At 54.0% G+C, this 15,776-nt stretch overlaps 7 protein-coding genes across 7 annotated transcripts; all 7 read left to right on the forward strand.

The window, feature by feature from the left end:
* The first annotated feature begins 109 nt into the window (after positions 1-109).
* BJX67DRAFT_348844 (SDR family oxidoreductase) lies at positions 110-1,438 on the forward strand. The gene has a single exon (XM_071028686.1). The coding sequence runs from the start codon at positions 223-225 to the stop codon at positions 1,138-1,140; it is 918 nt and encodes a 305-aa protein (XP_070888094.1). The 5' UTR covers positions 110-222; the 3' UTR covers positions 1,141-1,438.
* A 637-nt stretch (positions 1,439-2,075) lies between these two features.
* BJX67DRAFT_379592 (uncharacterized protein) lies at positions 2,076-2,516 on the forward strand (the record flags this gene model as incomplete). The annotated part of the gene is made up of 1 exon (XM_071032612.1): positions 2,076-2,516. One exon carries the CDS (start codon positions 2,076-2,078, stop codon positions 2,514-2,516), a length of 441 nt encoding a protein of 146 aa, XP_070888095.1.
* A 192-nt stretch (positions 2,517-2,708) lies between these two features.
* Positions 2,709-5,882, forward strand: BJX67DRAFT_32660 (putative glycosyl hydrolase). The gene is made up of 2 exons (XM_071027429.1): positions 2,709-4,148; positions 4,198-5,882. The coding sequence occupies exons 1-2, from the start codon at positions 2,901-2,903 to the stop codon at positions 5,599-5,601; spliced, it is 2,652 nt and encodes an 883-aa protein (XP_070888096.1). The 5' UTR covers positions 2,709-2,900; the 3' UTR covers positions 5,602-5,882.
* A 280-nt stretch (positions 5,883-6,162) lies between these two features.
* Positions 6,163-6,923, forward strand: BJX67DRAFT_379594 (large-conductance mechanosensitive channel; the record flags this gene model as incomplete). Its single annotated transcript, XM_071032613.1, has 4 exons — positions 6,163-6,299; positions 6,388-6,588; positions 6,651-6,795; positions 6,843-6,923. 4 exons carry the CDS (start codon positions 6,163-6,165, stop codon positions 6,921-6,923), a joined length of 564 nt encoding a protein of 187 aa, XP_070888097.1.
* Positions 6,924-8,955: 2,032 nt separating this feature from the next.
* BJX67DRAFT_348856 (sterol desaturase family protein) lies at positions 8,956-10,338 on the forward strand. The gene has a single exon (XM_071028687.1). It carries the CDS (start codon positions 9,057-9,059, stop codon positions 10,101-10,103), a length of 1,047 nt encoding a protein of 348 aa, XP_070888098.1. The 5' UTR covers positions 8,956-9,056; the 3' UTR covers positions 10,104-10,338.
* Positions 10,339-10,347: 9 nt separating this feature from the next.
* Positions 10,348-12,526, forward strand: BJX67DRAFT_348857 (putative general amidase). Its single transcript, XM_071028688.1, has 3 exons — positions 10,348-12,177; positions 12,224-12,308; positions 12,357-12,526. The coding sequence occupies exons 1-3, from the start codon at positions 10,762-10,764 to the stop codon at positions 12,491-12,493; spliced, it is 1,638 nt and encodes a 545-aa protein (XP_070888099.1). The 5' UTR covers positions 10,348-10,761; the 3' UTR covers positions 12,494-12,526.
* A 775-nt stretch (positions 12,527-13,301) lies between these two features.
* BJX67DRAFT_379597 (beta-glucosidase) lies at positions 13,302-15,728 on the forward strand (the record flags this gene model as incomplete). Its single annotated transcript, XM_071032614.1, has 5 exons — positions 13,302-13,829; positions 13,883-14,602; positions 14,650-14,804; positions 14,854-15,260; positions 15,322-15,728. 5 exons carry the CDS (start codon positions 13,302-13,304, stop codon positions 15,726-15,728), a joined length of 2,217 nt encoding a protein of 738 aa, XP_070888100.1.
* Positions 15,729-15,776: the final 48 nt, after the last annotated feature.

The raw sequence follows: 15,776 nt of genomic DNA on the forward strand, positions 1-15,776 counted from the left end.
ACTGCCCTTTCAGATCGACGCAAAGCTTGCCTTCACTCGCGTTTCGGCGACTTTCATTGGTTTCCTGACAATCCTTCTTTGCTGCAGCGCTGGTGGTCCAATCTACTCGTACGATATAAATCGTTCAGTGTCGCTGCGAGAACTGCAACTCCAAGACTCAAACACTGCTCTTTCTCTCTCTCTCTCTCTCTCTGCCTCTCTCAGTTATTGCTCTCTTAGAATATGCGCGTCTTCGTCACAGGCTCGACCGGCTTCGTGGGCACAGCCGTCGTCAACGAGCTGCTCTCCGCAGGCCACCAGGTCCTCGGCCTCACACGCAGCGACTCGGGCGCCGACAAGCTCAAGGCCCAAGGTGCAGAACCTTTGCATGGCACACTCGATGACCTCGACGTCCTCAAGAAGGGCGCTGCCGAATGCGATGCCGTGATCCACCTCGCCTTCGTCCATGACTTTGCCAACTTCGCCAAATCCTGTGCCACCGATCGCGCCGCCATCGAGGCCATGGGCTCCGTCCTTGCGGCTGCAGGCGGCGACCGTGCCCTGGTCGTCACATCGGGTACGATGCTGCTACTATCCCGCAAGCCCGCCACAGAAACCGATGCGCCTGACACGGACAACGCATTCGCTGCTGCGCGCGGGCCCTCGGAATCGCTATGTCTCGGCTTTGCGAAGCAGGGCGTGCGCGCGAGCGTAGTGCGTCTCGCGCCCACGGTCCACGGGCCGGGGAGCTCCGGCTTCACGGGTATGTTCGCCTCCATCGCCATGCAGAAGGGGGTCTCCGCGTACGTCGGTGAGGGGCAGAACCGCTGGTGTGCGGTGCACCGGGATGATGCAGCAAAGGTCTACCGCTTGGCAGCGGAGAAGACCATAGCCGGGTCAGTGTTCCACGCCGTTGCAGAGGAGGGTGTTCCGGTGCGGGAGATCGCAACTGAGGTGGGGAAATGTCTGGGCGTTCCCGTCGTTAGTATTCCAGCAGAGGAAGCGGAGAGTCATTTCGGATGGGTTCAGTTTGCGGCCCTAGCAGACAATACGGCCAGTAGCGCGTTGACAAGGGAGCAGCTGGGGTGGGTGCCGACGGCCCCGACGGTGATTGAGGATATCCCGATTATTGTTGACTTTGCGAGGTCGCAGTCCGCTTGATGTGGAGAAGCAACTTACAAGCATTAGGAAGGAGAGAACTTATTGTCTGTGTTGTAATGGCTAGTATTGCACGACAGAACTAGCGGGAAGGTGCAGGTGCTGCGCTACATCTGCTCTCCAAATCTCGAGCAGCGAGATAGATACGTGTGACTGGGTTCAAGGCAGAGACAGAAATTAACTCGTTGATTTGGTAGCTCTTATGAGGCTGAATTCTTATTGTAATGATTCTACAAGCAAGATGAACTTCCTTTTCTGTGACAGATGGAGGATGATCCAGTAGACACGATTGCTCGACAGAATACGACTCAGATAGTGAAGATGGCTTGAACAGTCTGTCCTTGGCCTTTCTGTCGGGGACTGGGCCACTGGAGCTCCCAAGGTCAGCACAGGCAGTATGACCTCACGTCCAACATGATGCAGTGGCGCACACATCCCGCTTGAAGAGCCCACATCGTCTCGGATCTCATAGGCTAGGTTTTGTGCTCCAAGAGAAGCCAAAGAATCCTGTCCCAATTAAGCAGCCGGGAACTTGCCGGAGCGGGTTAGAGGGTCTCACCGTCGGTCAGAACCTTGGATTTGGTGTCTTGGATCCGATGTCTCACTCCATTTCCCTGGTTGAGACCTGGCCAACCGTCGAGCGCCACTCCAAAATTAGGACTCCTTCCCCGCGAAAGACGGAGCCAGAAACAAATGCGGATATGCAACCATCTGGCCAGGACTCACTTCAGTCTCGAAAAACAAGAGGTGACCAGATATCCCTGTTGCGTTGCGAAAGGCTGGAGCGAGGTGTGAACGAAACCTATAAATATGGGCTCCCTCCCCGCTCGAATCTCTCTTCCAGCTCGTTATCCAATCCTCTCAAACCAGCAAATACTTTGCTCTCAATCTTATTCATCCAATCTTCCCTCCAAAACAACTCAAAATTATCCCTCAACATGCAGCTCTCACTCAGCCAGCTGTTCCTCATTGCCCTCTCCTGCTCGCCCGCCCTGGCTGCCCCAACCCCCGCCAAGTCAATGATGGTCGCCAACACCGAGTGGACGATCGAGAACATGAAGCGCGTCTGCAACGACGACGATACCGAGTGTACCTGGACCTTTGGTATCAATACCGGCTCCGGCAATGCCACCGACTGCACCTACGTCGTGGAGGGCCGCCCTGCCTCCGAGGCGAACGGCGGCCCCTCAGAATGCACCCCCTACACCATCACCTCCGGCTGGAGCGACCAGTTCGGCCCTGAAAACGGCTTCACCACTCTGTCTGTTGTCAACGAGGAGACCCGCCAGATCATCTGGCCCGCTTATACCGATGTCCAGCTCGATGGCGGAGAGGTTGTCACGCCTGACCAGAGCTACGCCCCTGCTGCTCTTCCTTAGATTGGCATGGTGACATTATGGCATGCACATGCGTTTGATATATTTCTTCAAGTCTAATCTACTTGGCGTTCTTGGTGATCTCTTGTTGGATGGGTTTGCGCTTCTGGACTGTGACAGAGGCTTCTTGGGTAAAGAAAAGTCCATCAGAGGAGACACGGTTGGCTGTAATATACTGGCTACTAGTACTAATGGCTGTGGACAAAACCATAGAAACAATAATAACCCGATTAATTGATTCTTCAATGGGCTGCTCACTTCGACACCTGAAGAATTGGGAGTGACCCCGAATTCCAGAAGAGGAAAGAGCAACACGTGCCCAAAGCAATATCGACCTGCACTTCTGATGTCGCGTCGGCTTCATCTCTGCTCAGTGAAACTCCTACAATGTGGCCTTCGTCGTGGACTTCTGTCTTCCTCTTGCCCCTAGCAGAAGCCCTCCAAAGTCCGGGGGATCGAGCCACAATTGCCGGCTGGCATCTTCAGTCAACGCAAGCGGTTAACAGCAACCTGACGGCCTGGTCCTTGCCTCATGCCAACGTCTCGTCGTGGTACCGCGTCGGCCCACGCGCAACAGTCCTCGCGGGACTGATTCAGAGCGGAGTCTACAACGAATCCGACCTCTTCTATTCCGACCATCTCGCCGATCTCAGGGAGTCCGACTTCCAAGTTCCATGGCTGTACCGCGAGGAGTTCGCACTACCCGCTCTCCCTCCAAATCAGCATCTGTTTTTGATAACCCATGGCATAAGCTCCAAGGCAGACATTTTCTTTAACGGGATCCAAATCGCTTCTAGTGACTTTCAGAGGGGCTCTTATGTCGGAGTTTCATACGACCTCACTCCCCACGTCTTTGTGGGCTCGAACGCGGTTCTGATCAAGGCCTATCCAACCAATTACCACGAAGATTTGGCCTTGGGATGGGTGGATTGGAATCCACATCCTCCTGACTCGGGGATGGGAGTGTGGCGGGCAGTTGAGCTCCAGCTTACCGGCCCTGTCTCGATATCGTCCCCTCGCATTACAACCAACTTTTCGTCAAGTGAAACTGGAGAATCCACCGCGGTTATCATTAAATTCAAAGCAGACGTCAAGAATCACGGGGAGTTCTCCACAGATGTCGTTATCATGGGCGCAATTCTCTCGCCAGATTTGTCTCGGAGAATCGACCTTGCACAGCATGTTCAACTCCCACCATATTCTAACTCCACCGTGAGTTTGAAGACGACTCTCAATGATGCACAGATATGGTGGCCCGCAGCATGGGGTCCCCAGCCTCTGTATCAACTCAGTCTGAACGTCTCACTCCTATCCGGCGCTATATCTGATATCGCACCGTCGGCCCGGTTCGGCATCCGCAACGTCGCGTCTACCCTCAATGCAAATAATGACGTTGAATACACCATCAATGGCCACCGTTTTCAAGTCCGAGGAGCCGGCTACGCACCAGATATCTTTCTACGGTTTGATATCGAACGCGTTGAATACATATTCCAGTATGTTCTGGATATGGGCCTGAATACAATCCGGCTCGAAGGCAAGCAAGAACACCCCGCGTTCTTTGAGCTGGCTGATCGGATGGGCTTGATGGTGATGGCGGGCTGGGAGTGCTGCGACAAGTGGGAGGCGTGGACGGTTAGTTTTCTAACGTCGATACTCGTTTTTCTTTTTTAACCCTGAGTAGTATAACGAAGAGGCCCCCGGAGCACAATGGCACGACGAAGACTACATTGCCGCCTACGAGTCTATGGTTCATGAAGCAGAGATGATGCAGTTGCACCCTTCGCTCCTCGCTTTCCTTGTCGGCTCCGACTACTGGCCCGACGAACGCGCAACTCAGTTCTACCTCTCCGCTCTCCATCGCATGGACTGGCCAAACCCCATCATCGCCTCAGCCAGCAAACGTGGCCATCCAAGTCAGCTTCCAGAATCCGGTATGAAAATGGACGGCCCGTATGACTGGGTGCCTCCGAACTACTGGTATGGAAAGCTTTTTGGTGCCGCGTTCGGCTTCGGCTCTGAACAGGGTGCTGGCGTTGGTACACCTGAGCTCCCGAGTTTGCAAAGCTTCCTTTCCCCTTCGGATCTCAAGACCCTTTGGTCCAATCTTAATGGGGGACAATACCATCTCTCGCCGGAAGGGAGCGACTTTCATGACCGAAAGATATATAATACTGCCCTCTCGAGGCGATATGGTTCTCCCCAAAGCTTGGAAGACTATATATATAAAGCTCAGATAATGGATTATGAGGCAACACGCGCTGAGTTCGAGGCGTTCGCCGCGCGACAAAACGCCTCCCATCAGGCGACGGGTGTCATATACTGGATGCTCAATAGTGCCTGGCCTTCCCTCCACTGGCAACTGCTGCCCTACGATCTTCGACCAGCTGGGGCGTATTTCGGAACCAAAGTTGCATCGCGACTGGAACACGTCGTGCACGACTACGAGTCTCGAAGTGTGTATCTCATAAATCACTCTCTAGAGTCTAGCGGGACACGCCGCATCCTTGTCGATTTGGTAGGAGTTAACGGAACCCAGCTGCTACGTCGCGAAGCGACAGCCGAAACCGTCCCTCTCGCGTCCAAGAAGGTTCTAAGTCTCCTAGAAATCCCGACACTGCTGTCAGGCAACATTGCGTTTCTCAGGCTTGTTTTAACCGACGACTTGAATACGATCCTCAGCCGGAACATTTACTGGGTCTCGACGCAGAACGATATCCTCGACTGGGACCGATCAAACTGGTACACGACTCCCGTGACGACCTACGCTAACTTCACGGCGCTCGGTCAAATGCAGGTTGTGAAACTCGAGGCGACTGCTGCTCCCATCAACAATGCCTTAGTTAACCTTACATCCATTGAGGTAACCCTGGAGAACCAGGCCGACGTACCCGCATTCTTTATCCGACTCGCTGTGGTCGATCCAAGTACTCGCGAAGAACTCACTCCCGTTTTCTGGTCGGATAATTATGTGACCTTATTCCCAAGGGAGCGCCTGAACTTGACGGTTAATGTTCGGGCAACAGAAGGCTGGATGGTTACCATGAGAGTCGCGCACGGAGAGGAGCAAGTCATTGGCCGTGGGTGATCTGCATCCGAGCTGAGAATCAACCCAATCATGGTCTCAAATGTCTCCCTGTGCGATAGTTGCAGTTAGTGAATGTTTAACTATGACATGATGATTCCCTGGGTTTCCGATTCAAAAAAGTTGTGAAAGGGCGAAGACATTTCTTGTAAAAACGCGTGTATTGATCGCGCAAGAAGCCCGGCGCGCAAAGACGTCGGTGGGGGCTGGCGTTATACATTTACGTTTCACACCAGGACGTGAGGCATTTGCTTCGATATGGTCCCCAAATAAACTGCCCAGGGAGGATGTAAGAAACCAACCCTCCAGAGAAGGTAATTATTTTTCTGTCTGAAGGAGAAGACCTATCGCGTCCCTCTCTGGTGAGAAATAGCTCTTCATGGTCACGATAAGCCGTTGATCGACTACGGGAGGCACAGGCGCAACGTCATCGCGTGCGGCACAGGTATATCTTGGCCTCGTCTGCCCCGCACTGTCGCAATCCTTGAAAATGAAACTCCTTCTCAGAACCTCTATTTCATTATCATCTACTTTGAAAAATATTTTGAAGTTTTAGCGGAAGACATGCGCGGCCTCGAAGAGGGTACGGAAGCGCTGATGCGCGTCGGCCACGACGCGAAGGAACATGTTTCGCATGCGTGGGACGGGTTCATTAATTTCGCTGCTCGGGATAATGTCTTGGAGATCGCGTTGGGTTTGATGTAGAGATCCTCTAATGCCTGTTCTATCTGAGGCCTCTTACTGGGAGGGGGATAGATGAGTTACACGAACTAACGTGGGTGACTCCAGAATTGCTCAAGCGTTTACGAGGGTCGTCAACTCCTTTGTTTCGGATATTGTCCTTCCCATCGTCTCGCTCTTGCCGTTTCTCAACCGGAACATGGATGAGAAGTTTGCCGTTCTTTCGAAGGGCCCGCACTATCACGAGGACACGGGGTATAACACGCTGGAGCAGGCGAGGGGTGATGGGGCGCTTGTTTTGGCGTACGGGTATGTCTTCCTCGAATTCACGATATGGTGACTTACCTGGAAACTGACAAGTGATGCGGCAGCGCGTTCCTGGAGACTGTTCTCAATTTTCTGGGGCTGAGTTTAACTTTGTATACGCTTGCGCAGCTGTATATGGGGTTCTCGCATCATAAGATCATCAGGCCGCAGGTAAAGTGCAAGTACTGTCAGAGGTGGATTGCTAAGAAGGTAGGTGTCTCGAAAGCTGGGCAGAATGCATCGATAATGGGTCGTAGGCATTACGCTGCGTCAACTGTTCGAGTTGGCAGGATGGCAGGGAAGATCTGCAGGGATCGGGGGTCCAGGCACAGGCCTGAAGTTATCCTGAAGAAGTCGAAGAAATCCAGGACGAAGCGAATCGGGTGCTGTGCGGTGCCCTGCATCTGAGATATCCACGGTGCGGACGGCGTGGAGGGAACATGGCGGGGGATCAACGAAATATCGACATATTTCTCGAAGAGACCGGATGGAGCCTTTGCCACAGAAGGTCCTCTCAGAAAGAGATCTGATAAGAAAATCAACATCATGGCTGCGTGAGAAGATCGGAGTTCGAGGAGCGCTACCTCGATCGCGTGGCGATGTCCCTCGTTGGGCTCTGACTTGGAGCATGTGACAGAGAGCTGTGTGCTGGGAGTCGTGGATCTGAAAACGTGTCTCGAGGGCATCTGGACAATGGATGATTGCAGAATGAAGTCAAGAACCTCTGTGATGGTCGGCTTTCAACGCATCAGGGTCTCGAAACGAACTAGTCCCAAGGTAGTAACCAATGCGACTATGGTTTCCAACAAGCATCTGGAGATGAACCCGAGGAACGCCAGCACGTTCAAGGACATGTGAAGCGGGATGATTGAGATTCATATGATAAAAATGAGAGCTTGCGTGAGCATCCTGACCATGGTGTTTGGAGAGAAAAGAATGTCGGCGCCTACCGTATTGGCCCGTAGTCGAAAGTTTCGTTTCGTTTGCCGTCTCCCTGAAGTGAGCTGTCATCGCAGTATTGTCATCGCCTTTATAGGGCCAGTGTGCGTCGAGAGGCCACGAATGTCGTAAAGATGTGCAAAAGGTTCACCACCTTGAAATTCATAAAGTTTCATGGTAAATGATGGAGGTATCAACCGCTGTGCGTGACAGGAATGGGGATGCAGCCATGAAGATGCCATATGCTTCTATCTGTTCAAAGGCATAATGATAGGAGGGCATTGAGGGTTGGATCTCTCGGAACCTGGCTGCTCACGCTGGCACCCTCTCCAGGCAGCATGAATCCTGGGGGCACACGCTGCAAAGCGCAGAACTACCTCGGAAGCTTCTCGGTGTTGTGATGCTCGGCATCAGCCAGGGGGGTTGGCCCGACATAGGCAACTGCGTAAATGGGATCTGTTTCGACGCGAACCTGTGTTTGGGGACTTGGAGGCTGTGACAAAGGATAGGTTGCTGCATTATCAGGTTGATGGTGAATTTGAGAAGGAAGAGGAATCGAGAGAGCACAGGGGCTGACTCATCCCACGCGGAGGGGGGTTAAAGGCAACACAAACCGAGTCATCCAGCTCAACTTCACTTCGAAGGAGTCGTCCCACACTTTGACGGCCCCAGATCCCTCCTTGCACCGGGGAAGAGACATCGAAACCAAGAAGTTTTTCTGGTCGTGATCAGAGCAGAAGCGGCAGACCACCACTGCTCGGCAATTCCCGACGATAGCCCCTTCTAGGCTTTCGGTTTGTCGCTGTCATCCAGGCACCAGCCTTATCCTCCTGTTAAGGCCCTGGTGTGATTCGGAAGTGATGAAAAATCATCACAGGGTCTCGCCGAGGTGTCGTCGATCTCCCTTCCGTATGGCCCACCATGATCACAAGCCGGTGGAGTGTTGGATACCTTGAACACTGGGAAGAGTCAGCGCAGGTTCGTGCATGTCATAATTGCAGGACGGGACGCGCTTCAAGATGACCGTAGCTGGGGCCAGAAGCCGATGGTTTGTCTGTTAACGGCGTGACCAAACGCGTGCTGGGTGGAAGCTGGGCGAGGAATGTGAAGCTCGCGGCTTGAAGACCCTGAGAGAAGCCGGGACGAGACGTGGTGTTGACGCCGTGGCGATGTCCGAGGTACGAAAAGAGTGAGCTCTGCGATGGTGGGCTGATGGGATTGGGGAGAGGGCCATCGCGTCGCCTTTGCTCCAATTTCAACCCCTAACCATTTTCGTGACGCCCCAACAAGTTTGTTTGGAGGATCGACAGAGCCTGCGGGGTTTCAGTGGCGGCCACCACATTCGAACGACCCAGCGAACCACTCGACGATGAATATCACATGTGCCAAATTTTAAGCCGACGTTGGGGCTCAGCTATGAATGCGGGTCCTCGAGACGCAGATATAAGAATCCCCAAGTCCCCCAAGACAGTCGCCACACAACCACACTTGGCTTGACCCTACAACCATCCACACGACCAGTGTTGCCCAACATGAGCGTCCAACGCAACCCAAAGGACTCGATGAAGTCCACCTGGAGGACCATGGACCGAAGCCACTGGACTTTCTTCCACTGGCTCTACGAGATATTTGATATCCATCCGACTTTGCTCAACAAGGACATCCCGGTCCACCCAAAGACGGACAAGGTGCCCTATCTCCCGGAGAGGGATCAACATCGCTGGGTGCTGATGCATGCCTTTTTGCCGATTGCAATCCATCACCTGTATACCTCCTACACGGGGCGGAATTTCACTAAACTGGGAGCCATCGTATTCTACAGCCTGGCGTTCAAGCTGATTGCAATCCACGAACTACACGTCCTGCGCCGCATCGGCCATAAAATCGGCTTCCTTGACGGCGATGTTCATGATCGTGACGGGGTGCCGGATGTTAGCGTGCGCAAAGTGGCCGAGTCTCTACTCTCGACTTCCACATTCCGCCCCGTATTCACCGTTTTCCTCGCCTACCGGACGAGCCATGCTCCTTCCTCGATTAGCTGGTACTGGCTGCCCTTGGAGATCGGACTATACGGTATCGTGCTGGATTTCTGGTTTTACTGGTATCACCGCCTGATGCACGAAGTTGGCGGACTCTGGAAGTACCACCGCACACACCACCTTACCAAGCATCCCAACCCTCTTCTGACCCTCTACGCCGACCTCGAACAGGAGATATTTGATATTGCCGGCATCCCAGTGATGACGTACTTTAGCCTTAAACTTATGGGGCTGCCCATGGGCTTCTACGAGTGGTGGGTCTGCCACATGTACGTTGTATGGGCTGAGTTGGCTGGCCACAGCGGACTCCGCCTTGTCGCAATCCCACCGAACACGCTGAGTTGGATGCTCCGACTGTTCAATGCCGAGTTGATCATCGAGGACCACGACCTGCACCACCGATTCGGTTGGAAGAAGAGCGGGAATTACGGCAAGCAGACACGTCTGTGGGATCGCCTGTTTGGCACTTGCAGGGATCGCGTCGAGTGCGGTCTGGACAATATTGATTACGAAAACACGGTTTCGCTGCCGTGGATTTAAAACGGAGGGACCTCTGATTGTTGAAGTTGATAGAGCTGCTATGATTGATGTATATACCCAAAGACCTCAGAACATGATAAGTTATTGCCGTTTCGTCTTTGTGTCTGGAGATAAGCCAGCCTGTGTGTGGCAGTAAGGCGGCCTCGGCTCGTTAAATGTCTATTTTGGGAAGGTGTTGCGAGATCCCCTTCCAGGTGCTCCTTCCCCGCCAGAGCTTCTCCTTTCTTGGTCTCCCCCCGCTTCACACCAACAACCGTCACTCCTGATGGAACAGAGCCACAAGCAATCGATCTCAAGATCCTCAGCATCAACATTGATCCGCCTCGGAGTTCCAAACCCCACACGTGACTCTCGAGCGAACTTTCGGCCTCCGAAACTCCGTCCACTCTCGGTCGGCGAAGCATGCCACCTGCACCATGAACGGCGGACAAACCTTCAACCCGGCATCTCCAGCGAGGACTATTGGTAGAGAGGATTCGTGATACCGTCGCGCCGAACTTGAAGTTATGCCTGTGTCACCGCTTCTGACTCCCCGGTGCAGCTGCTGCATGCGCGTCCGACGGCAATATACATAAAGAGGGGATGTCCTCCTCGTTTGGTCCACGATGATTCCCCTGGTCGCATCCGAACAGTATTATAAATTGACGCGAACACGACAATGTCGACCGATTGGCAAGACAAGGCCCAGCGTAAGCGTGAAGAGCTTGCGAGCAAGATACCTCCGGAATGGCGACTCTCGTCCAAGTTGCTCGAGAAAGCAAACTCCACCGACAGTCTTCTTGGTATCCCTCGGGAATCAGGGATTCTAAGTGATCGCGAGATTATCATCACTGAGAACTCAGATGCAACTGGATTGCTTGAACGTCTTACATCCGGGGAACTGACCGCATCGGAAGTCGCAACAGCGTTCTGCAAACGTGCTGCTATCGCTCAGCAGCTCACCTGCTGTCTGACGGAGATATTCTTTGATCAAGCCTTCGCTCGCGCGCAGGAGCTGGATCGTCAGTTTGCGAAGACCGGAAAGCCAGTTGGTCCGCTTCATGGCATTCCGATTAGCTTGAAAGATTCCTACAATGTCGCCGGCGTCCACACTACCCTGGGCTATGTTTCGTTCCTGGACCGACCTCCGCTTACCTTCAATAGCCCGATGGTGGACATCCTCCTACGGGCCGGGGCCGTGATCTATGTAAAGACTCACTTGCCCCAAACTATGATGACGGCTGATTCTCACACAAATGTATTCGGCCGAACTCGCAATCCCCATAGCCGTTACTTGACAGCGGGTGGAAGTTGCGGTGGCGAGGGAGCCCTAATCGCCATGCGAGGGTCTATTCTGGGAGTAGGGACAGATGTCGCTGGGTCTGTTCGCATACCCTCGCTCTGCTGCGGTACTGTGGGCTTCAAAGCGTCCGTAGGGAGACTCCCATTTGCTGGTCAAACACCGCCGGGACGGATTGGTCTTGCAGGAGGCATCGCAGTTGCGCTTGGCCCTCTTTGCACCTCCACAAGAGATGCGGAATTGTTCTTCCGAACGGTCGTCTCGTCTCAACCGGAGGATATGGACGACAATTCTTTGGGCTTCCCCTATATCGAGCCGCCACAGGTGAAACCCCAGCTCACGATTGGGATACTGCCAGAGGATCCGGCTTACCCCCTCCATCCGTCGATGTACCGGACGATTACTACAGCTGCTCGCAAGCTCGGTGCAGCTGGCCACTGTATTGTCAATCTCTCTCCCGATGACATTCCATCTCTGGCAGAAATCTGTGCTCTCGCCTCTAGGTTCTTTAACATGGATCCCGACCGCACACCTTTGCGTAATGTGAAGAATGGCGGAGAGCCGTTTATTCCGTCGCTCCACATGATATACAACCTGGAGAGTGACGCTCCTGAGCCGAATCTCCGCCAACTGTACGACCTCAACGTTGCGAAAGCACAAGCCGCTGCGAAGATTCGACAAGCGTGGCTGAAGAGCGGAGTGGATGTGATTCTGGGGCCGGCATACCAGAGCTGTGCGCCTCTGCACGACACCTATGGTAACGCTGTGTACACGGTTGTCTGGAACTTGGTTGACGTATGATGTGCTCTGTACTACTTGGATTGGCAGCTAATATGTTCAGTACCCCGCGTGCGTGATTCCACTTGGCCGCGCCAATAAAGCGTCTGACGCCGAGTTTGTGCGTGATGTGGTCTATACCCCCGAATGTGAGTCAAATCTGTGTTTTGGAGAAACTTCAATACTAATGGCCAAAGATCATCCTGAGAGGGTCGAGGGCGCGCCTTGCCATGTGCAGGTCATTGGTAGGCGACTCAAGGATGAAGTTTTACTCCAACATGCGAAGGTGATCGAGAGGGTCTTGGCTGAAGACGGGGAAGTTGCGCACACATAATCGCTCTTAGATTCTGCTGCTGTGATGGTCTCGGTGACAACGTTCATCTGTTTCAACAATGGTATGACCTTCGTGCCTGGTCTCGGCTTGGTCTCGGCGCTACCTGGCAGCGACCAAGGCGGGACAGTGCCCGGGGAAGAGGGTATCACAATGCAAGTGTCCTCCCGAGGCTCATCGGTTACTGAAATGGAGGCGGACGACAAGTGGGATAAATTAGTTTTTACCCGCTTAGTGCACCCCTGCCGAGCCGTAGGCAGTCCGCTCTGAGTCCGGCATTCCGTAGTGTAATGAACGCGCCCTGCCATCGCATGATTACTTTTTTTCGTGCAACGGGGACAACAAGTCTCCCTGCACCTCCATCGCTTCACTCTGGCATTTTTCCTGGCCGTCTTGGGTCGGCGTGAACCCCGCGGAACGCCGGAAATGCCTTCAGGGTGTTTCAATTTAACTGAAGGAGCGGCGTCCGCGATCTACAGCCAAGGCGGAGCAGTGCGAAAAGAGTCAATTCACCGCGGGGCATCCTGCATTATTGCTGCTGCAACTCACCAACCACATCGACGCCCGCTTTAATTAAGGTCGCTGCAGAAATGCAGATGCTCGACGAGACTGTGAGGTACACGGCCAAGCCTCCGCGATTGGCGCCAGATGGCGTTCATTGCCTGGGGGCGACCGAAAATCGGCTCCTTTCTCAACTGGGCAACCGCGCGTTCCTCCGTTGGAGATTAATATTTAAGATGTGTTCGACCGTGCTCTGCAAGGAGCAGCTGCAAGGTGCTTTTTCTCTCATCTTCGACGAAGGCTTGCGGCGATGCGTCCTGTATTCACTTCCACGACGGCTACAGCCGTGCTCCAGGCGGTCGCCCTGGCGAGCGCACAGGCAATTACGTGGGACGAGGCTCGCGAAAAAGCCTCCGCGGATCTTGCGGCTCTCACTCAGGATGAAAAGATCGGGATGGTGAGCGGGGTGACCTGGGAGGGCGGCCCTTGTGTGGGTAACACGTACGCCCCAGAGTCGATCGCATACCCGTCTCTCTGCCTCCAAGATGGGCCTTTGAGCTTGCGCTACGCCAATCCGGTCACTGTATTTCCGGCTGGCATTAACGCCGGGGCGACCTGGGATCGCGAACTTATCCGAGCCCGTGGAGCTGCGATGGGTGAACAGGCCAAGGGACTCGGAATCAACGTCCAACTGGGGCCCGCGCTGGGACCTTTGGGGAAGATACCGACTGGGGGGAGGAACTGGGAAGGCTTCTCCTCAGATCCCTACCTGATGGGTGTTGCCGCTGCCCAGACCATTGAGGGTATGCAAGAAAGTGGTGTACAGGCGTGTGCAAAGGTATGTTTTCATGTATTGAACGGAGAGTCAGGGCAGCGCTGACAGGAATCCAGCACTATATCCTCAACGAGCAGGAACACAACCGCGAAACTATCAGTTCGAACCCGGATGATAGAACAGTCCATGAGCTGTATCTCTGGCCGTTCTATGACACTGTAAAGGCCAACGTCGCCTCCGTCATGTGCTCTTACAATAAGATAGACGGGACCTGGACATGCGAAAATGACGAGGTTTTGAACACGCTCCTGAAGGGCCAACTAGGCTTTCCTGGGTACGTCGTCAGTGACTGGAATGCCCAGCACAGCACTGTTGACAGCGCCAACAACGGCTTGGACATGACTATGCCAGGCTCTGATTTCAATGACCCCCCTGGAAGCGTCTACTGGGGCGACAACCTCGCGGCCGCCATCCAGGACGGCTCTGTCCCTCAAGAGCGCTTGGATGATATGGTTACCCGCATTCTGTCCTCATGGTATTTCGTCGGCCAGGACCAGGATTACCCGGCTGTGGCTTTCAGTAGCTGGGATGGAGGCGCGGCCACGGTCAACGTGACAACGCCCGAACATGGTGACGTCGCGCGCGCTGTTGCGAGGGATTCGATCGTCCTGCTTAAAAACTCAAACCAGAGTCTGCCGCTCGGTGCTCCCGCTAGCCTTGCGATCATCGGGTCCGACGCGATTGTCAACCCAGACGGGGCCAATGCTTGTGTTGATCGCGGATGTAACACTGGGACTCTTGCGCAGGGTTGGGGAAGCGGCACCGCTGAATTTCCTGTAAGTCAGGCCCAATCCACGGGGTTCGCAAAGGCTAACAGCGGTAGTATCTGGTGGATCCCCTTTCTGCCATCCAAGAGCAACTTGCAGGGGGTAGCACCGAAATTGTCACTAGTACGACCGATGATGCTTCAGCAGGAGCTGAAGCTGCAGCTTCCGCCGAAACAGCAATCGTCTTCATCACGGCTGACGCTGGCGAGGGGTAAGTCTCCACCGTATCGCACTGTGTGCAGTATACTAATAGGCACTAGCTATATCACAGTCGAAGACAACGCGGGAGACCGTAACAACCTCGACCCGTGGCACGACGGCAATGCCCTCGTCCAGGCAGTAGCACAAACCGGCACGCCGACAATCGTCGTCGTCCACAGCGTTGGCCCTATCATTCTCGAAACAATCCTCGCCGAGCCTAACGTCGTCGCGATTGTTTGGGCTGGAATTCCTGGCCAAGAGAGCGGACACGGTCTTACCGATGTCCTCTTCGGAGATACTTCGCCGAGCGGGAAGCTACCATACACGATTGGTAAATCCGAAGAAGACTACGGGATAACGTGGACGCAGGATCTGGTCGATGATTTCCCGGAGGGACTGTTCATCGATTATCGCTACTTCGACCAGAATGAGATTGCCCCGAGGTACGAGTTTGGGTTTGGGTTGTGTATGTTTAGCCCCCACAAGGCCATCTTACTGTCGCTGGAGCTAATGATGTGTCTTTGTAGCATACACAACATTCAACTATTCGGGTATCAAGGTTTCCGTGACGGCTGAATCAGGCCCGACAGTTGGTGAGATCGTCGTCGGCGGTCCTGAAGACCTGTTCGAATCCGTCGGAACTGTCAGCGCGTCCGTGGGGAATAGCGGCACAGTATCTGGTGCTGAGGTTGCTCAACTCTACATCGGCTATCCCGAGTCGGCTCCCTCAACGCCTCCCAAGCAGCTGCGAGGCTTTCAGAAGCTGAATCTCGAGCCGGGAGAGAGTGCTCAAGCGGAGTTTGATTTGGCAAGACGAGATATTAGTTACTGGGACGCCGACTCACAGGAATGGGTTGTCCCTAGCGGTGAATTCCAGGTTTACGTCGGGAGTTCGAGTCGGGATATCCGCTTGACTGGTAGCTTTACTATATAAACTGCCAGACCGAGGGACGTACCTAGTGGGACTGTGGGACTCTGAAGA

This window comes from Aspergillus lucknowensis (genome assembly GCF_044049455.1).
Source record: "Aspergillus lucknowensis strain CBS 449.75 chromosome Unknown BJX67scaffold_11, whole genome shotgun sequence".
NCBI classification, from domain to species: domain Eukaryota; kingdom Fungi; phylum Ascomycota; class Eurotiomycetes; order Eurotiales; family Aspergillaceae; genus Aspergillus; species Aspergillus lucknowensis.

Excerpts from the sequence above, each read along its gene's own strand:
- BJX67DRAFT_32660 (XM_071027429.1), top strand. The coding sequence starts at position 2,901 with ATGTGGCCTTCGTCGTGGACTTCTGTCTTCCTCTTGCCCCTAGCAGAA. Across the intron at positions 4,149-4,197 it reads ACAAGTGGGAGGCGTGGACG|TATAACGAAGAGGCCCCCGG; the intron begins GTTAGTTTTCTA and ends AACCCTGAGTAG.
- BJX67DRAFT_348856 (XM_071028687.1), top strand. The coding sequence starts at position 9,057 with ATGAGCGTCCAACGCAACCCAAAGGACTCGATGAAGTCCACCTGGAGG.
- BJX67DRAFT_348844 (XM_071028686.1), top strand. The coding sequence starts at position 223 with ATGCGCGTCTTCGTCACAGGCTCGACCGGCTTCGTGGGCACAGCCGTC.
- BJX67DRAFT_348857 (XM_071028688.1), top strand. The coding sequence starts at position 10,762 with ATGTCGACCGATTGGCAAGACAAGGCCCAGCGTAAGCGTGAAGAGCTT. Across the intron at positions 12,178-12,223 it reads TTGTCTGGAACTTGGTTGAC|TACCCCGCGTGCGTGATTCC; the intron begins GTATGATGTGCT and ends TAATATGTTCAG. Across the intron at positions 12,309-12,356 it reads TGTGGTCTATACCCCCGAAT|ATCATCCTGAGAGGGTCGAG; the intron begins GTGAGTCAAATC and ends TAATGGCCAAAG.